The sequence below is a fragment of the Gastrolobium bilobum genome, unplaced genomic scaffold, assembly GCF_033153095.1.
Source record: "Gastrolobium bilobum isolate Gb01-03AN ecotype WA unplaced genomic scaffold, APGP_CSIRO_Gbil_v1 utg5255, whole genome shotgun sequence".
NCBI classification, from domain to species: Eukaryota; Viridiplantae; Streptophyta; class Magnoliopsida; order Fabales; family Fabaceae; genus Gastrolobium; species Gastrolobium bilobum.
Window position 1 is genome coordinate 288463 of NW_026898528.1, and position 24474 is coordinate 312936.

The following is a 24474-nucleotide window of genomic DNA, read 5'->3' on the forward strand; positions in this document are numbered from 1 at the left end:
AATCATTCTAAAAACAGCCTTCATTGTTTAGTTTTTAAAACAGAAACTAGAGAACATTTTTGAGCTATTTTTCTTCAAGCTATTACCTTTTGAACTAACTCCCTTTGCTAATACTACTATAATTATTTTATCTTAATATTATTAACTTACTTTGAATTCTTAAGTCATAACTTTATTAAAGACTCGGTATCTTATTTAGATTTAAGCCTTTAAATAATTTTGTTGAAATTAATTTAAATTTCAAAAAGATAAAACTAAGTTTTTTATTTTAAAAAAAGAAAGAAAAAAAAACTCATATTTGAATCTTATATTTAAAAAATTGATACAATTATAATTATAAAATCCTAAAATTGTACACTTACTAACTTATTTAATTTTTAAGTAAAAAAACTTATTCAAAGACTCAGTATCATGTTTAAATTCAAGCCTTTAAATTAATTTGAAAATATCAAACTAAGTATATATGTGAAATAAATAATTCAAGATTTAAATCGTACTTAGAAAATAAGTCAAAAATTCAAAAAAGAACATGTACAACAAAAATAACATAAATATTTATTTACTTTCTAAGGGAAATTCACTTTTCCAAGTGGCCCATTGCATTTACAGAAAAAAAAAACTGCCGAAGATATGAGCTTAAAAACATTTAATAAAAGAATTGAGAGGAACATTTATCCACGTCAATAAAATTATTATTCAATGAGAAATTATTTAATAGTGTATTGCTATCTACAGTTTTCACGGAAGTAATAGCAACTTTTCTTCTATATATTGGTTTTTAAATATAAATTACTTATATAAAAGAAAGAAAGAAAAAAGATAAGGAAAATTGAAGGAGCTAATTATAGTCTTGATGTATGAAAACCAACGTAAAAATAATAAGGGAATTAGTAAAACAAATCAAAGGGAGTAACCTAAACGAGCTTTAACTCACTACAATATGGAGTCAACCTTGAACCGAATTACGCGAGTTGAGTTCCAATGACTGAAGTGGAACCACATGAACATGAAAAACACCGAATGAATTACTATGTGCACATTTCAATCCGGTAATTAATTATTTTGCAGCATGTGTCATCAGTCACCATTGTCATCTCCCACTAAGATCCCACTGGAGCAACACCTTGAGCCTTGGCCGCAGCAGTAGCTGCAGCTGCTGCGGCAGCCGCGGCAGCAGCAGCAGCTGGATTGGACCGTGAACTGCCCTGAGCTTCAACTACATTTGGCTGCTGTTGTTGCTGCTGAGAGTTAACTTTTGCAATTATAGCCTTTATCTGACTTCCTGTAAGTGTCTCATGCTCCAGAAGAGCATCTGCAAGCGCATGAAGCTCCTTATCATGGGTGGTTAGAATAGTTTTTGCATTGTTGTAAGCCCTCTCCAGCAAGTTCTTCACCTCTTTCTCAATAAGCAGTCTAGTTTCTGAGCTCATGCTTCTCCCATCATCATTATAATCGTGAGTGACAAATCCAACTTCATTACTCATACCATATTTAGTAACCATTGCCCTAGCCAAAGTAGTTGCCTGTGAAAGATCTGAGGATGCACCAGAAGTAACTTCACTTTCTCCAAAAATTAGCTCTTCAGCAACCCGACCTCCCATGGCAACATCAAGCCGGGCAAGCATCTGTTTACGGGACTCACTTGTCTGATCCTTGTCAGGCAACTGAGAAACCATTCCAAGAGCCATCCCACGTGGAACTATAGTTGCCTTGTGAACAGGAAGTGCTCCATCAGAATGAATTGCCACTAAGGCATGGCCACCCTCATGGAAAGCAGTCATCTTTCTTGACTCCTCAGATATAACAGCTGACTTGCGTTCACTTCCCATCATGATCTTGTCCTTCGCAAACTCTAAATCATTCATGGTCACAGCTTTAGCACCATCCATCGCAGCCTTGAGAGCAGCAACATTAACCAAGTTTGCAAGGTCAGCACCAGAGAACCCAGGCGTTCCTCGAGCAATGATCATTAGATCAACATCATCAGCCTTCAGAACCTGTATTGTATTGGAGAAAGAAAATCAGCATAAAAAGTACGTACTGTTGATCAAGATTTATATCAGCTTACACAAAGATAAAAAAAAAAAAAAAAAACCACTCCCCGTTAAGCCCGACTAGCAAGTGTGGGGTGAAGGAAATCCTTGTACGCAGCCTTACCCTTGCATAATTGCAAAGAAACTGTTTCCTGGATTCGAACTCATGACCAGGAAATAATAGGAGACACATAGACAAGTAGAGTGGGGTTGCCTAAGACCAAGATATATATCCTTTAATTTGCCAACAAATGTTACAAGTTTCCTTCTAACAAGTACATATCCTTGCATAAGTACAATATATCACAATTATGACACACTTATTGCAAAACTCAAATAAAAAAAATGACATCATTTAAAGTATTATCTGTGTGAGCTCATGCAAAGTACCCAGCGGATACCCATCATAGCTTAAAGAGAGCATAGTAAGCACTGAACATGTGGCACAGAAAATAGAAATCATAAGCCATCTAACCCAAGCTAAAAAATAAGATAAATTCTTTCAGAAGAGTAAAAGCATACTTTTGACATGTGAGATTCCAAAATCTGTCGCCTTCCTTCTACATCTGGATTGGGAACAACAACATGACGATCAAATCGCCCAGGTCTCACCAAAGCCTTATCCAGTGACTGTGGAAAATTAGTAGCAGCAATCACAATTATGCCTTCATTCTGCTTGAATCCATCTAGCTCAACAAGCAACTGATTTAAAGTCATCTTCATGTACATTTGGTCCTTTGGATTTCGGCTTCCTCCAACAGCATCAATCTCATCAATGAAGATTATACAAGGCGAACGCTTTTTTGCAGCAGAAAAAAGATCCCTCACCCTTCGTGCCCCAACACCAACAAACATCTCTTCAAATTCACTTCCACTGCATGAGAAGAAAGGAACCCCAGCCTCTCCAGCAATCGCTCTTGCCAACATTGTTTTACCAGTGCCAGGTGGGCCAACAAGCAAAACACCTTTTGGGAGCTTACCACCAAGACGAGTAAAGCGCTGTCACAAGGGGAAAAAATAAGCTAAAGATAGTACAGAAAAATACAGGCCTGTCCAACATATGTGCCAGGAAATAAATATATAAAATAACTTCACAAGTATGAAAAACAGATGTGACATCAAGAGCAGTCAAACAGAATACGGGTTCTAAATAGGGCATAGGCCATTTTAAGTACTTATGCTTGAACATGTCACCTATACTTGCTATCATCACCATCAATGGAAGCAGTAACTGATACGAAGATGAGAAACATGTAAATTAAGTCATCAAGCCGAAGTAAAATCCCAAAACCCTCTATCCCAGTTCGCTCCAGCACAAGCTGTGCCATGTAACTGTTTTTGAAGGTGAGAGAAAACCAGCCATGCATTAGAATTATGAAGTGATGGACAAGGCAAAAGAAGCCAATATAAAGTCTTTCAACAACAATGAAAGCAAATACATAGATGTTTTTGCAATCATTGATCATAGATGGACTTTGCCAACTTCATCGCCCATTATATGCGGCTAGTCACTTTTATAAATCACATTTGGAGTTTAATTCGGAGGTTACAAATGGGTTGTATGAATGCATCAAGAGGTTGGTGCCAAGTCTGAGAGGTGCAACTAAAGATACTAATAGAGCTACCAATTTATAAGGCTGCTAGTGGTCTCTTTGGAGCTGACTTTGCAAAATCATGAAGTCAAACCAGTGCTCCTGGTGAGAAATTAAGAATACAAATTCTAGTTCTTCTTTAAACTTTTAAATTACAAGTCACACGGTTATGAGATATTGGTTTTGTAGCTCAACGTGGAAATCCAGCTCCAAATTTGAAGCAACTAACTATCAAGATTTTGAGCTTGACATGCAATGCATCCGGATGTGAATGTAACTGGAGTGTGTTTAAGCAATTATCATTTTTCTTTCATTAACACTTGTTCATTGTATTAATGATCAAGCCTGGTACTTTGTTATAGTAAGAAACTAAGAATTATTAACACTTGTTCATTGTATTAATGTTGCATATTCATTCAAAGAAGAGAAATAGGCTTGAGTATAAGAGATTGCATAACTTGGTTAATGTGAAATATAATCAAGCACTCAAGCAAAGATACAATCTTAGGGTAGAAATTGACCCAACCTCACTCAATGACACTGATGAGTCTAATGAGTGACTAGTTGGAGAGATGGATGATGATAATAATGATGCTGGGAATGTGTTGGTTGTTGAAGATAATGATACTCTAAATTGGGCAGCTGCTTACAAGGATTCATGGATTGGAGAGCCTAGAACACATACTAGGCAGAAAAATAGAAAAAGAATGAACCCTCAAGTGGTGCAGAAGCTGCAGAAATTTAGTACTTGACTCATCAATTTCTACCTTAGGATCTCGGAGGTAGTGAACAATTTCTTCCAGCTCAGCCTTTGCCTCATCAACGCCTTTTACATCATTAAATTTGGTACTTGACTCCATAGTGGGCTTAACTTCTTCATTCATACCAAGTCCTAGAAAAGGTGAAAAGCAAAGAGCAGAGAAAGTGCCCATCAAATTCAGATTCAAAAATGAATTAATCTGAGCAAATCATTAGTTACAAAGACAAGGCAATACCTTTACTAATTCCTTTATCCTCAATGAGTGCTCCTACACCAGAAATCAAGAGAAAGACCACAACAACAGACCTAATTGTTCGCCATAGCTGCTCTTTAAAATTCCCACCTTCTGCAGTCACCATATGAATAGGAGCACTAGCAGTTCCAAGAATTCCGTTTTTTGTAGATTTTCCCACATTTCTAAGAGCAGAAAAGCCACCTATACTTTCTTCCTCCCTCACCGAATCAGAAATACCTGAAAATCCAGACACCTCTTTTTATAAGTTCTAGTATGTAAAATATGCTAAAGAAGAAAATGTTCAAAAAGATGATTGAAAAGAGGAATAACACGTTTTAGACAAGCACACAATTGAAATGCCAATTTTGAATTTTTGAAGATTCCAACATAGCTCTACATAAGATCTTGGCTTGCAGTCTTCCATCATTTTATTGTCTCATTTGATTAAGTCTTATGATATCATACTTGTCCTAGAACTAAATAAAAGTAAAAAAGAGACTTCATGATTGTGATTGAAGGCTCAGCACAGATAGAAGTAAGATTTTTTTCTTAAAATTCATAGTGGAAGACATTAATTGAACTTCATAATCCCCAACAAAAGATTACAATCAATGCCACCAGATAAATGGGCTGTTGGCAATAAGCAAACAAAATAATTTACTCAAACTATTCTAGACAAAGTTTTTCCCTGGTCTGAGGGAAAACAAGATCAGGGACCAAAATATATACCAATTAATTCTACTATTTCAATAAAAATATTGATGCCATAATTTTATCCAGAAAAGAAAAAGGTGCTGAAAGATTTCCCTCAGAATATAGATCATCTATGAATTCACAGTAAATGAGAGAAGATAAAGTATTCCAATTCAAATAAAAAAAAAGAAAAAAAGAGAGACTATCCCAAATGCATTTAGAAGAACGTTGAAGCCTAAATCCTAACACTCAGAAAGTTAAGGCTTTTTACTTAGGGGCACAACCAGGAAAAAGCACTTTCTTCAGACAGAGTAGTAATTAACCCAGCCTTCTAATCAAAATTGCAATACTTTGTGAGCATATGTCTGAAATCCTGCTTGGGAAAACAAAACCTTATTTCCTTGAGCAGGTTAACAGGTCAGCAAGCCAATGTTGACAAGATCAAAGCACAACCATATGCAGATACAGTAAAAAGGAAATGACCAGATCTAGCCATATAGTCACCTCTTCGCAAAGTCTTCAGTAATTCACTTTCATCCAGCCTATCAACTTTCACTAATGCTTTAACATATTCAGAAAGTGCTGCAGAATTAGTATGCAGAGATGGCTGACTTTCAAATGCTCTAATCACAGCTTCAGGATCATTTCGATGGTAGAGTTCTTTAAGATGAGCAACTTCACTGGCTTCATCTGCATCACGTACTCGACGGGCCAGACTGCCAACATAGCTGGACTGGAATCTCTCCTGGGAGCAAAAAAGCCTATTCCCTACCGAAATTTGAAAGTAAGTGCAACAAACATTAGTTAATTGTTTCCCATGTACTTCAAATATAAACACAGAAGAGAGGCATAATTATTAACAAGTTGAACAAAAAAAATCCATAGAATTCTACAACAAAACAAGTTTTCAAAAGTTAAATGCCAAAGTAACATAACTCACAAAAATAAAGCTACTATAAAGATGAGAAATAAAAACAAATACTTATAGAAACACATAAACTGATGCGTGCTACAGGAAATAGAGATTTATACTTGTACGGCCTTCAAACTTATTAACCAATAAATAGCTTCTAGCCAACAAATTTTTGACCTGCCCAAATTCTGATTGATGTCGTGCAACCTGTAAAAATAAATTATAAAATTAAATGACAAATAAAAGTAATAAAAGATACAGATCATAGATACATATAAACCACATCAAGAATGCAATCAATGCATACATCATGCTTAACTTACATGACCCTAGCAACTAGCAACCAATGGTTCTATAATCCCATTATTTCAAATATATGCAATCTTTCCACAACCTATGGATATGGGCATGTAAGTTTACATGTCTGCCAGTTTCACAAACAAAGATACCGCTCCCCATTAAACCCCAAATAGCGAGGGAGGGGTGAGGGCAATTCTTGTACACAGCCTTACCCATGTATATTTGCAAAGAGAGCCAGTTTCACGAACAAAACGAAAATAATTTTGCAACTGCCCTCCATTGCGAGACAAAGTCCATAATAATATTTTGGTATTGTTGGTGTCTTCAAAGATAGCCAATATAAGTACAACACCAAAACAAATTTCAATTTTAACGTCAACTAGTTCTCCATAACAAATACTCTTTCCCTAAGAAGCAAAACAAGAAAAGATGAACTCTTATAAGTAACAACCAGCAGCTCAATGATGACACCCTTCCATAAATCAAACCTCAACCTTACCTCCATTTCGAATTCAAAACAACCCCTAACCCAAGTGACCAGATAACCTAACAAGCTGCAATCAATATAGAAGCAATCTTCGGCAGAGATCTATGGTCTTGACAATCTTTGTGTTTCATAATAATGTAGAGGGTGGACAAGTTGTGGGATGGTTAATAGAGTAGAGTAACAGGTCTGCACTCCTATAACATAAAAGTGATTTTCCACCCTCTACCAAGCATCAATGAGAGAAAATCAAAACCTTTATTTCTTTATTTCTTTTTTTTTTAAAAAAAGAAAAAAACACAAACACTGCCCTCCTTATTTTCCAATTACTCAAAGAAGCTTATCCCATAAGACAAACTCTGAAACACCAAGACAAGTGTTTCCTATGTCTCCAATGAAACAAAATTCTTATACTACCCTCCGATAAAGAATTATAACACTCAATTGAGATTATAAACCTTTACAGTAATATCTTCTCTACAAATGATCCTGAATCAAAACCCAAACAAAAGCAAAAAGGAGAATAATAGGAAGACCCATGACCCATTCAAAAAATCACTCTATGAAATTAGATAAAGGAGAATAATTGTGAAACTAAAGAAGACTATTCCCTTCCCCTCCTATCCCACCCCCACCCCAACAAAAATATAAATAAAAAAAACCTAATTTAGGGTTCTCCAAATAATAGGAAGAAAAGGCAAAAAGGTTAGGTAAAAATCGATGGCGTGCCAGTTTGATTGATGAAATAACTGACCTGCGTTATCAAATGCCTCCAAGCCATTTCACTAGATCAGGTAGATTAAGTTTGTAGAACCGATTCTGTTTCTGTTGTGTTCAATCTCCGTGTAGAGAAAACGGTGTGATGAAAATGAAAGATCGGAATAAACAATACGAAGAAGGATCGATTCTCTCCGTTCTCAGCTCTCAAAAAAACATTGTTATTTTGTTAACGTTACACCTTAACTTCCTCTCTTCTCTTCTCTTCAGCTCTTTCTTTCTTCTCAGCTACTTGGTTTTGCGAGTGCCCTTAAAATGTCATATTTGCCCTTCAATTCATTGGATGTTTTTATTTGCTGGATTTCTTCTCTACCCTCCTCTAAGTTTTAAATACGTGGCTGTATTATATGTCATATTTTATTTTCGTCCACGATAATCCCATTCATAAAAAAGAGAAAATGCTCGGCGCAGTTAGTATCATCTTTCCTCGCACAAGTACGAATTTTACAAGAGTTATGTTATAGAAAAAATTATTTTGTTATATTTATAGAGATTTGCTTTTTTTTTTTTTAAAACATGCGAGTTTCATAAAATATTATGTGTAAGAAATTTTTTGTGATCATATTAAATTGTTAAATGATAAATGCAAACTCTATAACCATATAACATAACCTAGCACACTGTTGTTTCAGTAAGAAGATAGGTTTTTTTTTTTTGGGAGGGAGGGGGCCACATTCCAGAAAAACAAAGTAATCGGAAGAGATATGAGAGAGAAACTAATAGAATTTAATGTATTTATGAAAAACAAAACTAACAAATTTTATGATGATAATATACAAATGATACATGATATTGAATGTATAATACCTAATTTAACATCTATTAACATTTTTTATTTATATGAAAATTCAATTAAAATATTTTATCTTAATCCAATCCACCTCATGTTAGAGATTATGTATTATTAGTATTGGATAAATATATGTCTTTTTAAATAATATAATAGTTCCTTTTAAGAGAGATGTAGACACAAAGAGATATGAGTCTCACTAAAAAATAAAAGTGTAGTCACACCTCTTTATATTTATCTATCTCTAAAAATGATCTGAGTTTATATAATTTAAAAGGACACATATTTTTTTTCTAATAGTATTATATAAAGATTTATTTATTGAAATGAAACATAATTCATGGACCGGCCTATTATGGGTTGGAGGATAGAAATTGCATCCTATTAAATCGGATGGTCCACGTTGAGGACTCAGTTTAAATAATCCAGAAATTAAAGAGAATATTTTAGATTGAACTTGAAGCCATATATATGCACTCAAAATACAAATTACATATACATAATTCATTATGTTCCATAAGTTAATTGAACAACTTGTACTCTGTTAAAATATTTTTCTTAAGCTATTCAGAAAGATACTCTGTTAAAAAGATATTTTTCTTAAATGTACTCTGATAAGAATTTTAATGTTTCGCCTAAAAAACTTAAATCAATTCAATAAAATACCAAGAAAAAATACTCGCTCTAATATTCTTTTAGACAACCAAAGAAAAAAAAGATACATTTTTTCTTCATTTTACGCCAAAAAAATATTAAATTTCTATACTCAAATTTTCTGTTTCAAAAAACTCTTAAAATGTATGTTCATGTTAAAAGTTTAAAAATTCTCTCTAATTTTTTTGCCAGTTTCTATGAATCTTTTTATATATCTTTTCAATTTCAAAACGTTGGGAATAGTATTGGGAAAAAAATATATAAATGTGGTGTGTCGTGTGCGTCTGCTCTAGTAATACAAGAATTTTCTTAAATAAATAAAATATGATATTGGATAAAAGTTAACCAAACAAAGAAAAATAAGTAATAGAAGTAATATATTTGAACATTAAAACTTTAATGCAATATTACCAAATAAATGAATAAATTAGTGCAATACTTTTACACCATGTCATTTCAATTTATTGGGTTTTCTTTATAAGGAATATGTTTTTCTCATGTTACACGAGATAACATATCCCTCCTACTTATATATCAAAATTATGTTAATATTTGTTTATGGGTATAAAATTTCTCCTATCACTAAAAAAATCCATTTTCTCTTGCCATTTTCACATAAAAAAAATAGCTAATTCTTTTTTCTTTCTAAAAATGGTAGGGCCCAATTTTCTTTTCTCAGTTGTAAAAATTATCTTCGTATAAAGCCCTTTATTTATTTTTAAAGAATGAGCCCTAAAACTTTTGTATGTGAAATAATATGTCTCCTATAAGATAAGACTTGTATTTTTTTTCATAAAGAAGGAAAATAAAAACATGCAGGATTGGTTCAATTTTTTAACATAGTAACTCACATGCTGGTTGGTCATTTGTAAAAGACAATTTTTTATTAAACATGATATATGGTGATGTGGACTTTATATAAATCGACTTAAGCTTAAGTAAATCACTAAATTGAGGTGAAAAACGTACGTTAAAACATTATTGCGCTTCCATAAAATTTAAGGATTACCTTAGCAATTTGAATCTTTTTAAACATCATGGAACCCAGAAAATCCTATTTGAAGATATAAATATACTGTTTATTAAATGAAGTTTCAATGCCATGCGTGAACCTAATTAATTAACTTTGCCAAGGTGGTTGGTTCTAATTTTGCTCGCCATATGAGGAAGAACCCAAGTGCTCGAGCCCAGAAGATAAAACCAAGCAGTAGAAAAAGCCACTTTTGTGGCTGTATTTGGATGGTGGATGGTGCACTTGTTGCACATGCTCAACTATTCATTTGATGGCTCATTGGACGGTGGCTTTGGAGCATAATTTTGCGTAGGGAATACTATTCCTCTGGAGGCTCAAGCAGACTGCAATGCCCATAGGAAATGGACGAAAATGTTCTCATTTCTGTTGCATATAAACAGGCACCGTGGCAATGGTTTAATGCATCCCAAAAAAATCCCAGTTCAATAGTGTTTAGGAGAGAGTTATATTTACATTTTTTTTTAAATTATATTATCTACTTTCAGAAGTACACTAAGTTATACTATGTACTTCCGAGAATACATAACGTAATTTATAAAATTTTATAAAAAAAAATTTGTAAACAAATATTTCTCTATGTTTAGGATATCTATTTAGAGAGATAAATATCAAGGGGACGTTAGGTTCAGGTGAATTTTTTTTTTACCAGAAAAATGTAATTATCCGGTATCTGCAGAAAAAGTGAGTTAGGTAGGAAAATTAAAAAAAAAGTTGTTTAGTTAGGTCAAATATTACTAGGCAAATTGATTAAAGTTTTTGAAATTTATGTTTGGTTGAGGATAAAATATTGATATGTAAATGGTATAAAATTACAAAAGTAACCCCATAATAATTTTTTAATATTAAAATAAGTGGTCATTGCACATGACAACACAACACAAAAGTAACCCCATAATAATTTTGGTCTACTTTTGGTTGCATATGCTTCCATTTAGCCGGCTAAATGCACAATACCATGCCCAACTTGTCTTTCACAATAGTGAATTAGGCTTTCTTTTCACGATCTTTTCTAAATTGCTGTGCAAATACAATGGATGTGGAAATATTTTGAAACTATGTACCAAACATGGATGTCATAGATTGCCAATGTCATATGCATAGGAAACCATTTCAAAGTCTTGAACCAAACGCCTCCCAAGTGTCTTTTGAGTGTTACTTCGAATGAGGTGAGTTCTTCTAGTATGAGAGAGTGTGATATTGGTCTCTCCTTATATTTAGAGAGATTGTAATTTCTTCTACATAGTGAAAATCTTCTTTGATCTTGCCCGTGATTTTTTCTAAATTGGATTTTTCACGTAAATCTTGTGTGTCACTTCAATTGGCATACTTGTTGCTATCTTGACCGGTGGAATCAAGATAAAGTTAATTACACTGTTCATGTATAGGAAAGTGAGTGATTATTTAATTAGTCACCATTGCATAGAACGAAGAGACTCCCACTGGTTTACACTTACCTGGCCAATTATGTGGTTAACAGTGTCTTGAAATTTTAATTTGTCTCAACTCTGTTTTAGCTGTATGATACTCTGTTACCTAATAGTGGTATCAGAGCTATTCGGTTACTAGTTACTATTCATGTTGCAGTATTGTTCACTGTTAGTTTTCACACGTGTGGTTATATACTTTTGCAATATTATTAACAAATACTAGATTTGTTCTAGTATACGGTTCTATTTTGTATGTATGTTACTGTTTACGTATACAATACTATTCATGGTCAAATAGTGTAATCCGATACAGTCAACATTCAGAGTATTATCAACACCATGATGACAAAATTTGAGATTGAAAATTTCAATGGGAGTAATTTCTCCTTGTGCAAGCTAAAAAACAAGGCTATCGATAATTGTTTAGCTGCAATTGAAATTTTGTAGTATATTTAGCTATATATACAGTGGTGTTTAAAAAAATTTCTTTTTGGTTTCAACTTAAACATGATAGTATATATTTAGCTATATATACCAATGTTAATAAAATCGGCCCGGTCATTGACCTGATCGAGGTACTGAGTCACTCGGTCACTGGTTCAACCAGTGAGTCACTGGTTCAATCGCATGACCTGGTAATTATATGTAATTTTATAATTTATTTTAAAAAATTATAAACATACTCAAATATCTAAAAAAAATGATAAAAAAATCAAATATTTTAATATAAAAAATAATAAATCACATATTATTATCTAATAAAAGATCAAACAAAAATATAATAATCGTGATATGAGACTTTAGGTTCAGAAAGCGACATGTCTAACTATAAATTAATTCAATTTTTTTTGCATAGTACATAATTGAGATAATATTAGTGTTGTAGGTACATAACTTATGTAAGTCAATAAGCAAAAAAATATTCAAATATGTCCATTATGATTTTTTTTGAAAAAAAATTGGAATTCTTTTTTTTTTAGACCAGGCCGGGTCACCGGTTAATCGACCGGGTCACCGGTTAATCGACCGGGTCACCGATTTTCTATGAAAACCGACCGGGTCGGACCGGATCAGACCGGTCGCACTGATTCTGATGCATGGTCGATCCGTTGCTACAACCAGACCGGTTATATGACCGATTATCGGTTCCCGGGTCGACCCGACCGGGTCGGTCCGGGTTAAATAACTATGATATATATCGTGGTGTTTCTGACACTAACTGATATTTCGGGTCAACGAGAAAATCTGGATCATCGGTGTTTTCTTTTACTAAAAAGAAAAAAAATTGTTTCCTTTTTATCCTTTTTTTTATATTTTTCTTTAAGTATAAACTTTTTTTCGCTTTTAGTAAAAAAAAAACAAACACCGAATTCATGTGCATTCAAGTTTTTCTCCGAGCCAACATTCTCCTCCCTAAAAAATAGAGATAAAGCAACCAGAGATGATGAGAGATGAACGAAGTACGAACAACTATCTAGAATTGATATTGATATGGGACACGATATGACTCGAAATTTTGATACGTTAATTTTAAAAAATATTAAATTTCGACACGTTAGGACATATTTTGATATTAAATAATATTTTTAGTTTATGTTACATATATTATATTTAATATTCAATAATTTAACAAAAGAATAAAGTTAAATTTATAATACCATTAATTTTACAAAAAAATATAAGATATCACAAATATTTATATTAAATTCAATAAAATGATAATAGTAATCCAACGAAGAACTAAAAACGCAACGCAACTTAACTTTTGAACATTTTTTTGAGTTTTTACAATGCATGTTGAAATGTCAAGAAGTTTCGGAATGTCAAAAAATATCAGACAAAACACGTCAAAATTTTTGAAGTGTAGGTTTTTCGCGTATAGGCAGGCAGCGTACGAGAGGTTTACATCACGGGTAAAAGCGATGCTTTTCCCTCTACGCACTCTAGCTTCTACCAATCGTTCGCCATTATCATCATCTGATGTATAACATTGAAATTGTTAAAAGTGAAAAGTTAATGATTACTGATGCTAATAGTTAAACTGTTAATTATACATTCAATATTTTTCTAAAAGCACAAAGGAAATTGTACTATTTGAGTTGTAAAAATAACAAGAGGGAAAGTACACTGGTCCCTGCATAATTAATTTGATTAAGTATTTTAAAAAGTTAATAGATAATAATGATTGTACAGTTGCATCTAGTACATTGGGCTTCCAACGTGACTTGTCTTCTAATAAGATCCCACTTCGAGGGTGGGTAACCTCCTTTGAAAAACAGTAAATGAAGAAGAAAATAACTTGTTGATTCCTTGATTGATAATGAGAAGCCAACCGGCTTATATACATAAAAGGAAATGCAAGAATGTAGACTAACAAACGGTGCCTCAGCACTTACAGCTAACAGAATGCACAACAGAATGGAAATCACGCTCCCTTTTCTAACAGCTCCCTAAAATTACGCAACCAACACATCATGTGCAGCATATTGTCAAGCTAACCCAGATGATAATCACTCATCCATTTGGGCTGGCTCTTGTGTCGTTTGGCCCATCTGACCTTGGGTGTAATCTGTGAGTCCAGCTGATACTCTTCTTCTGGGCCCATTGTATCCTCAGGTTGTGGGTCCGTATCATCCCTTTCCCCATCAGAATCCACATTGTCCTCAAAGTGGAAGGAAGGATAAGTGGCTTGGAATTCAGTCAGCAACTCCCAAGTAGCATCTTCGAGATATAAACCTTTCCATTGAACTAATACCTTGGTTTGGGAAGCATCTGGCCCTTCTTGAGTATTCAGAATTGCCAAAGGTTGGATCAGTGGTTGGTGATCTAGTGCATCCGACGGCAACTGTAAAGGTTGATCCGGATTGGGTGTATCAGCAGCAAAGAAAGGTTTCAACAAGGATGAATGAAACACAGGATGTATTTTGGAGTCAGCAGGAAGCTCCAATTCGAAGGCTACCGGATTGATACAGCGCTTAATCTTATAAGGTCCATAGAAACGTTTGGATAATTTCCTTGGATGAGAACCAGTTACAGAAATCTGACGGTAGGGTCGTAGGCGAACCATTACCCAATCTCCTTCATGGAAGTCATATTGACGGCGGTGCTGATCCGCAGACAGTTTCATGGCTGCCTGAGTTTTTAATAAACGCTGCCTTAGACGATGTAAAAGTGCCTCTCTAGCGCTTAGTTCGAAATCAACGGCATCAATGGAGCTACTGCCAAGGATATACGTGGGAATGTTTGGAGGTTCTCTTCCATAAACAACCTGGAAGGGTGTCGTGCCTGTGGATGAGTGGGTGGTGGTGTTATAGCACCATTCGGCCCAATGAAGGAACTTTCCCCATAAACGTGGCTGTTCATGAACAAAGGACCGGAGGTACTGCTGCAGTGTTCTATTTACCACTTCAGTTTGGCCATCACTCTGTGGATGGTAAGCGATGGACATTCGAAGCTTAGTACCGTTGAGTTTAAATAGCTCCTGCCAAAAACGACTGAGAAAGATAGGGTCTCGGTCGGAGATCATGCTCTTGGGCATACCATGCAGGCTACAGACCATCTGAACAAATAACTCAGCAACTTTAGAAGCAGTAAAGTGAGTAGGTAGTTTACCAAAATGGGCTGCCTTGGAGAAGCGGTCTACAACCACAAGAATTACGGTATAATTTTGGAAGGAAGGCAGCCCTGTTATGAAGTCCAGAGAGATGTCCTCCCACACCTGAGTTGGCGGTTCAATTGGTTGCAAGAGACCAATCGGAGCTTGATGTGAGGATTTCATCTGTTGACAAATCAAACAGCATTTAACAAAGGCTGCCACATCATGTTTCATGCCTTTCCAATAGAAATTCTCGCGAAGCCTGCCAAGCGTCTTACTGATACCAACATGCCCAGCTAATGGGGAAGCATGGAATTCAAGTAAGAGGGTTTGTTTGAGGGGCGAGGCTGCTGGAATAAAAATCCTGTCCTTGAAAAGAAGCACCCCTTGCACCGCGCGCATAAAAGGATGCGAAGAAGGGTCTTTTTCCAATTCTTGTAAAAGCTTTTGCACCTCAAGGTCAATGTTATATGTCCCTTTAAGCTTGGAAATAAACTCAAATTGCGGAACAGAAAGCACCATCAAAGTTGCAGTTGAATGCTCTACGCGGGATAATGCGTCAGCCACTTGGTTTGAGGCACCAGGTTTATATGCTATAGTGTAGTCGTACCCAAGGAGCTTTGACAAATAATATTGCTGCTCCGGGGTCTGAATGACCTGAGTCATGAGCTCGCGAAGACTTCGCTGATCCGTGTGAATTGTGAAGCGTCGGCCAAGCAGATAGGGACGCCATTTGCGGACAGCCTCCGTGATGGCATGTAACTCCCGTACATAGGTAGAGGCTTGAAGTAGGCGACCGGAAAATTTCTTGCTGAAGAAGCACACAGGGTGTCCTCTTTGTAACAGTACGACTCCCATACCTAAGCCAGAAGCATCGGTTTCTAACACAAATTCTGAATTGAAATCAGGAAGGTGTAGGACCGGGGCCTGAGTCATTACACTTTTCAGCTGCTCGAAAGCCATTCGTGTCTTTTCGGACCATTCGAAGGCATCACGCTTCAACATGTCCGTCAAAGGTGCCGCGATTGCAGAGTAACCTCGAACGAATTTTCTGTAAAAACCAGTCAAACCCAAAAAACCTCTTAGTTGTTTAAGAGTCGTTGGCAGAGGCCATTCCACCATGGCTCTAATTTTTTCCGGATCCGGTCCCACGCCATCCTTGGATATGATATGACCCAAATAATTAATAGACTCCTGTGCAAACGAACACTTGGTTCCTTTCAGCAGAAATTTATTCTGCAACAGACACTAAAAAGTTTGCCGGAGATGACTCATATGCTCGGCCTCAGTTTTGCTGTAAACTAAAATATCATCAAAAAAACAATAATAAATTGACGAAGATAGGGTTGAAACAACTTATTCATAGTTGCCTGGAACGTCGCCGGAGCATTGCACAACCCAAACGGCATCACCAAAAATTCGTAGTGTCTGTCGTGAGTTCGGAAGGCTGTTTTGGACACGTCGTTGGGATGCATGCGTATCTGGTGGTATCCAGAACGCAGATCGAGCTTGGAAAAACACTGAGCTCCATGTAATTCGTCCAGAAGCTCGTCGATGGTTGGGATCGGGAAGCGATCTTTCCGTGTGATGGAATTTAGTGCCCGATAGTCTATGCAAAAACGCCATGAGCCGTCTTTTTTGCGGACTAACAGAACAGGAGAAGAAAAAGAACTCGTGCTGCCTTGAATCAATCCGGTAGCGAGCATCTCTTGAACCTGCTTCTCGATCTCGCGCTTCTGGAAAAAAAGATACCTATACGGTCGAACATTAACCGTTGCTGAGACATCGGTCAGTGGGATCCTGTGATCCACGTCGCGCTGCGGTGGGAGCTCGCCCAGGTTTGCAAACAGTGGTTTAAATTCGTCCAGCAAGGCAGGGAGCCATGGAGGTGCGGATGGGGTAGTTGTCGGTGGAGTGGAGCTAGGGTACACTTCCAATTGAAAAAGTTCCACAATAGAGTGTGTGGACGACATCCTTCGCAGCTGGGCCAGGGAGATTTCTTGAAGCCCATCCGAAGAGGCCCCAGTTAATTTAACAATTTCCCCATTCTTCACAAACTTCATGGTGAGGTCCCCATAGTCGGTTAGGATGGGTCCCAAAGTTTTTAACCACTGGACCCCAAGGACCAGGTCCGTTCCACTAATAGGCAATACTAGTAGATCCACGTTAAATTGGTGCGGCCCAAAGTGTAGTGGTACGGTCTTACAGAGTAGAGAGCATTCTAACTCATCCCCATTTCCAACTACTACTGGAAACCCTTGGGTCTCTTGTGTAGGCAAGCCCAAAAATTTAGCAATCCTATCTTGTATGAAATTGTGGGTACTCCCACTATCCACCAAGATGGAGAGCTCAGTTTTACCGATTCGGCCCTTTACCCGCAAGGTCCGAGGAGCACTTTGGCCCACTAAGGCATTAAAGCTGATTTGGCCCACTAGGGTTTCTTGCTCATGTGTGTCGTCATCTGGTTGGACCGTCGGCTGTAGGGAAAGGCTTAAGTCAGCAGGTACATAATCCTCTTCAAATGCTGGGTCAGCAATCAACATCATGAACAATCTCTTGCACTTATGCCCTGGGCGATATTTCTCATCACAGTTGTAGCAGAGCCCCTTTTCACGTCTGGCGGCCGCTTCTTCCGGGGATAATCGTTTCATCATGGGTCGTCCCTTTAGTGCCAGATCTGCCTTGGTGTTTGGAACCGACAGAGACGGAGGAGATCGGAAAGTGGGACCACCGGAGGAACCGGTTTGGGAGTTTTTTTTGTGTCATTAACCTTCTCTTCTTGGAGACGAGCGAGCCCGATGGCTTGTGTGAGGGAAGTAGGCTGCAGAGCTTGTACTTCACGGCGGATGTCTGCTCGAAGACCTGAAACAAAACAGCTCAAAAGAAAAGGGGGTGGGAGACCCACGATTCGGTTAGCTAGCGTTTCAAATTGCGTCTGGTAGTCGCGAACTGTGGTGGCTTGATAGAGTTTGAACAGCGCTCCCCTGGGATCTTCATACTGGGAAGGGGCAAAACGGAGGTCTAAGGCTTGAAGGAACTGAGCCCAACTATTGAGCTGGCCATTGGAATGCATCCATTGAAACCATCCTAAGGCCTCTCCCTCCATATAGAAAGAAGCTATTCGCAAACGTTGATCTTCTGGTGTACGGTGAAACTCGAAAAACTGAGATATTTTGAAGGACCAACCTAAAGGATCTGAGCCGTCGAATCTTGGCACATCCAGTTTCATGGTAGTACGAATTCCAGGTCCTGTGTTGGCGTGTTCTGGGATCATGTGAGGAGGACCCAAAGGAAGGGGTCTACTTTCCAAAGCTGCCATTCGGTGTGCCATGTTCTGAATATCTGTTTGTAATGTGAGATGAGCGTCAAGCAGACGGGAGAGTGTGATCTCCATGTTTTCATTAGAAGAAGTCGGTCCGGCCATGGAATGATAGGAGCTCTCAATGAAAGCACCAGATAATAAGATCCCACTTCGAGGGTGGGTAACCTCCTTTGAAAAACAGTAAATGAAGAAGAAAATAACTTGTTGATTCCTTGATTGATAATGAGAAGCCAACCGGCTTATATACATAAAAGGAAATGCAAGAATGTAGACTAACAAACGGTGCCTCAGCACTTACAGCTAACAGAATGCACAACAGAATGGAAATCACGTTCCCTCTTCTAACAGCTCCCTAAAATTACGCAACCAACACATCATGTGCAGCATACTGTCAAGCTAACCCAGATGATAATCACTCATCCATTTGGGCTGGCTCTTGTGTCGTTTGGCCCATCTGGCCTTGGGTGTAATCTGTGAGTCCAGCTGATACTCTTCTTCTGGGCCCATTGTATCCTCAGGTTGTGGGTCCGTATCATCTTCCAAAAGAACAACAATACATGAGATCGACCATGTCTCGTGAGTCGTGAGGAACATAGTTTTCAAATGTACCGTCATAATTCGTATTTTTGGGAAATTTGTCTTTATCTCTACAAATCTTATCATACAGTTGATTTAATTATATTCTTTCTACTTTTTCTCCCCAGTTACTGGATTAGTTGCAGGTAAACTTTATTAAAGTCTTTCTCTACACTGTATTACTCATCCTCCAAAGTTTAGTTAGTGGCTTCATTTTTTATTTTAAACCACGTACTTACCAGTTTGATAGAGCAATTATGGTGTGACTTTTTTTCACACCTCACTTTCACATAGAAGCGGCAAAATGGATTCAATACGTGGGTTGACTCATTTAACCTATAATTATCTCAATTTATTTATGGGTAAAATAATATACAACACAGATAATGTTATAATAAATTTTGTATTTGTGTTGTTCTATCCACGAATATCACAAAATTTTAAGTCTTCTACCTTAATTATCAAACAACTAACAAAAAAAAAATTGTTAAATGACCCAATTGAATTGTGTTGTATTGGGTTTTTATACGTGTACTATATCTCAATATGGATCAACTGCAGCCTAAATAAAGTTAAAGAAAAAAAGTTAAAGAAAGGGAAAGCTGAGAATTGTTTCTTTTTTGTACGGGATTCTAGTTCTGTATTGGCTTGCTTAGAAAACAAATGAGGAACGGCATCATGGAGATATCTGCAGCACTACTATTACTGGTGTTATTAACTTCTCTGACAAACACTGGAATTGGAATCGAACCATCGCCACACATCATGAATTCTATAAAGTACAAGATACCTGAAAAACAGCCTTATCGAACTTCTTATCACTTTCAGCCCCCACATAATTGGATGAACGGTATTACTCTGTCAACATGCTTTCATCACTAAAACTCTCAAACTTCTTCAAGTATCTCTGTTCCTTATGTTCTATTTCATCGATTATGACTAACTAATTATTTTCTCTATCATTTGACCCGTTTTGTTGAAGAAAATTTGAACACGGATATCTTCATTATGCAGATCCAAATGGTAAGCCCGCAAAATTTATCTTATTAGTTATTTGTTTCCCTTAATTCATTGAAAAGAAGCAAAATTATGATCTGATGGCTAATGTTGATTTTACCTATAACAGGACCAATGTACTACAAAGGAGTTTACCATCTTTTTTACCAACATAACCCTTATGCAGCGACCTTTGGCGATAGTATAGTATGGGCTCACTCTGTATCCTATGATCTCATCAATTGGATTCATCTGAACATAGCTATTGAACCAAGTGAGCCATATGACATTAATAGCTGCTGGTCTGGCTCGGCCACAATCCTTCCAGATGATAAGCCTGTTATCATGTATACTGGGATTGCTAAAAACAATTATCAAGTTCAGAACTTGGCTATGCCAAAGAATCTATCAGATCCTTTCTTAAGGGAATGGGTCAAACACACTCAAAACGCCATTATAACTCCACCTAGTGGAGTTGAAGTGGACAATTTCAGAGACCCATCAACTGCTTGGCAGGGAAGGGATGGAAAATGGAGGGTACTCATTTGTGCTCAAAAGGGTGATGAAGGGAAAGCGATTCTTTACCGAAGTGAGGATTTTGTTAATTGGAAGGTAGATCCTAATCCATTTTATGCATCAGATGGTACTGGGGTATGCGAATGCCCAGATTTCTTTCCTGTGTCCACCAATGGCACAACTGGGGTCGATACATCTGTCCAAAATTCAAGTGTTAGACATGTCATGAAGATAGGGTACTTAAGAAGACAGCATGACTACTATTTTCTGGGTACATATTTCCCTGATCAGGAAAAATTTATTGCTGATACTGAATTTATTGGAACTAGTTTGGACTTAAGGTACGACTATGGTAAATTTTATGCTTCCAAGACATTTTTTGACTATGCCAAGAACAGGAGGATATTGTGGGGCTGGGTAAACGAATCTGACACTGCACAAGATGATATTATGAAAGGATGGGCTGGTTTACAGGTATCTTAGTTCCACAATTGGCATTTTCTTCTTGGCAGTCCTGATTAAATGAAATTGTTTAAAATTGTTTCTAAGGTTATATTCATTATCCTAAAGTCTAATTATTAAAATGTGGAGGATCATATATTGATGAATGGTAATGTTGTTTGATTATACAGGCCATTCCGAGACAAGTTTGGCTTGATAATAAAACTGGAAAGCGATTGATACAGTGGCCAATTGAAGAAGTAGAAAAACTGCGTGGCAAGAAAAAAAGTATTAACGGAGAGAAACTTGTGAGTGGATCAATTCTTGAAGTTTCAGGTATCACTGCTTCACAGGTAAGTAAACTGATGGTGTGTGTGCTTTCCCGAATTTTCTTGATAAATTTTAAGAGTAAGTACAACATTAGTGGTGATTATATTTAACTTGCATGTATCTTACTTAGGCTGATGTAGAAGTAGTGTTTGAGCTAACCGAAGTAGAAAGTGCCGAGTCATTAGATGCTACTGAGGTTGATCCCCAACTACTCTGTAGTGAAGAGTATGCATCAAGAAGTGGCATAATAGGGCCATTTGGTTTATCAGCTTTGGCTTCAGACGACCTAAGAGAGCAGACTGCAGTGTTCTTTCGAATATATAAAGTTCCCAACAAATATATAGGCCTAATGTGCAGTGACCAGAGCAGGTTGTTTCTAACATTCTCTCTACTTCAAATATTTAGATTGAGATTGAATCTCTCTCAGTAATGGTTGAGAATTGTTTACACTTCACAGGTCTTCATTGCGGAAGGACCTTGATAAAACGACATATGGAACTTTCTTTGACTTTGATCCCAACATCAAAAGGATTTCACTCAGAAGCTTGGTATATATGCTGATACATTATATATGGTTAACTTTCTCATCCTTCTCTCATCATGTGTTTGCTAGTTTGAAATATATTGGTTCTTATTGTGCAGATTGACCACTCCATTATTGAGAGTTTTGGGGAGGGAGGGAGAGTTTGTATCACCAGCAGAGTTTATCCCTCGTTAGCTGTTGGCAAAGACGCCCATCTATTTGTGTTTAACAATGGGACCCGAAGTGTAGTGATCTCGAAACTGAATGCTTGGTGCATGAAGAAAGCGGAGATTGGCCATAACAAAGCTATAAGTTATGGCCTGTAGCTGAACAGGATTAAGAAATTATGAACAGCAGTTGCATCGTGGGGCATAATTATGTTAATTATGTTCAAGTTCTTTGACATCTGAGTAATAGAAAAGAGTTAATTATGTTAAAGGGCCTAATGCCCTTTGTTAACTAGACAGAATATATGCAAGTAGAGCTAATGTCACATGTGATTCATATATGTATTTATTTTTCTTTCATATTTATGCTTCCGTAACATCATTGTGTCATCAATTGATTAAACCTATTTTTTAATATATTACTTCATCTTTAAAATTTTCTATTAAATCCAAATTTCATATTTAAATGATTGGATTTCATTTAAGTAATAAACATGTATTATTTATCTGAAATGAATACAATAAGTCAATTACCCTTGCAAGTTTTAAATTAATTCAAATATTTCTTATTTTATCAGTAAATGAAAATGTGATTATGTTACCTTTAAATTTTAATTGAAATTTAGAGAGCTGTATTGGACTGAGATTTCAAAAGATTTTAATAGATTAATTTTGTAAAAAAAAAGCATTGATATTCAATTAAGATTTTAAAGGATTGAAAAAAAAAGTCATGTGGTATTTGATTAAGGTTTTAAAAGATTATTTTAGAGTCCGTCCAAATCTATTGGAGTTTAATAAGAATTTTAAATAAAGAAAAAATAATTTTGTGGTATTCAAAAATCTGACAATTTTAATGAATTTTCTATTGGTATGGATTTCGTGAGACTTTTTAGTGAGAAATATAAATAGGACGTCTCTCTCACAATCTCACCCTAACCCCTAGGATTTCTTGAGATTTCTTTATTGCCGTGTCTCACAATCTACTCTAGCCTTTTTTCAAAGACAAGTTATATTCTCTTTTGACTCACATATATGTTCTCAGGTTTTGATATTCCTCTTTCATGATTAATGGTTGTGTTTATCGTCTGTATTTATCGGGTTTTGGTATTCTTCCTTCGTGATTAATGATGTGCTTCGTTATTATTTTTTAACAGAGTTGTATAGAGTCGACAATAAACATGTATGTGCTCACGTCTTCAATTTGAAATTGAACTAATAAGCTTACCATATACATTCTTCGTCGACCTTTTTCTTTTGTATAATGTTTAGGGGAAAAGTATTTCTCCAGTCATCGGAGATAAAATTATCTCTAGTGAGTTCAAAACGACGTCGTTTTGGGTTATAAGATTAAACAATTATAATGATAAAGATTAAAATAATCCTGCAATACATTATAATTACAAAAACACATTGATTTCCGTCCCAAAACGACGTCGTTTTGGGCTCACTGGAGATAACTTATTTCCATTGACCGGAGAAATCCTTTACCCATTGTTTAGATTATAATGAGTATAAAATCCTAATATTCTTTGTGTGCAGCAATGATACATATTAAAAATTCTAATAATTTGGTGGCAAGCTTTATCATATATATATATACACACACAAGAGCACATACATATTTATTGAGCATCGTTTGTAATTTGTATATGTATCCGATTTCTGGAGACAAAAATATATATGCTCTCGTGATCGACCCGGCCCATTGGTCCTCTAAGATAGAAAAAAATAGAGAAAGAAAGAGGAGAGAGAGGGAGAAGAAAAAAAAAAACCGAACATAGAATAAAATTCCCTCGTGAGCACATGCTTCTTCTTCTTTTCGTACATAATCATTAGCTTATTCAATTTTTTTTATTGTTTGTTGATTGAACTAATTTTTTTTTTTGGTAAGCTTGTTGATTGAACTATTTAAACGTTGGTTTGCTTTACTTATTTGAATTAACTTGTTTTTAAATTACACTAAATTTAGAAAATTATATTAGATTTTATTTTTTTATTAATATCATTGCATTTCTTTTTTTATTGACTCTTGTATTTTTGTTAAAAATTCATATAATTTTTTAAAATTTTATAAATTCTATTAAAATCATTTAAAATTCAATATTATGAAATTTTAATTGTAAAAAAAATTATTTTAATTTTTTTTTAAAGTCTCTCCAATTCTAAATAGTCTTTTAAAATATATTAAAAAAATTATTTCAATTTTTTTTAAAAAAAATCCTAATCCAATACATCCTTTACTTAATTTTTTATATTAATGGTCTACATTTTGATATTTTGTTCCGCATGAAATAAGGAGCGAAGTAGAATTATTTTT

At 35.8% G+C, this 24474-nt stretch overlaps 2 protein-coding genes across 6 annotated transcripts; one reads left to right on the forward strand and one right to left on the reverse strand.

The window, feature by feature from the left end:
* Nucleotides 1-827: 827 nt before the first annotated feature.
* On the reverse strand, nt 828-7990 carry LOC133317083 (ATP-dependent zinc metalloprotease FTSH 4, mitochondrial). Of its 3 annotated transcripts, none has more exons than XM_061518897.1 (7): nt 7765-7990; nt 6363-6433; nt 5818-6074; nt 4621-4857; nt 4393-4517; nt 2556-3032; nt 828-1997 (listed from the first exon to the last, which is right to left on the reverse strand). In XM_061518897.1, the coding sequence occupies exons 1-7, from the start codon at nt 7789-7791 to the stop codon at nt 1101-1103; spliced, it is 2091 nt and encodes a 696-aa protein (XP_061374881.1). In that variant the 5' UTR covers nt 7792-7990; the 3' UTR covers nt 828-1100. The 3 variants fall into 3 exon arrangements, with proteins under 3 accessions (XP_061374881.1, XP_061374879.1, XP_061374880.1); XM_061518895.1 differs by having other exon boundaries at nt 5818-6081; nt 6346-6433; XM_061518896.1 differs by having other exon boundaries at nt 6327-6433.
* Nucleotides 7991-19846: 11856 nt separating this feature from the next.
* On the forward strand, nt 19847-22473 carry LOC133317105 (fructan 6-exohydrolase-like). Of its 3 annotated transcripts, none has more exons than XM_061518927.1 (7): nt 19847-20034; nt 20199-20207; nt 20311-21170; nt 21329-21490; nt 21598-21836; nt 21925-22015; nt 22110-22473. In XM_061518927.1, exons 1-7 carry the CDS (start codon nt 19848-19850, stop codon nt 22314-22316), a joined length of 1755 nt encoding a protein of 584 aa, XP_061374911.1. In that variant the 5' UTR covers nt 19847; the 3' UTR covers nt 22317-22473. The 3 variants fall into 3 exon arrangements, with proteins under 3 accessions (XP_061374911.1, XP_061374912.1, XP_061374913.1); XM_061518929.1 differs by having other exon boundaries at nt 19977-20034; nt 20167-20207; XM_061518928.1 differs by lacking the exon at nt 20199-20207.
* The last annotated feature ends 2001 nt before the right edge of the window (nt 22474-24474 follow it).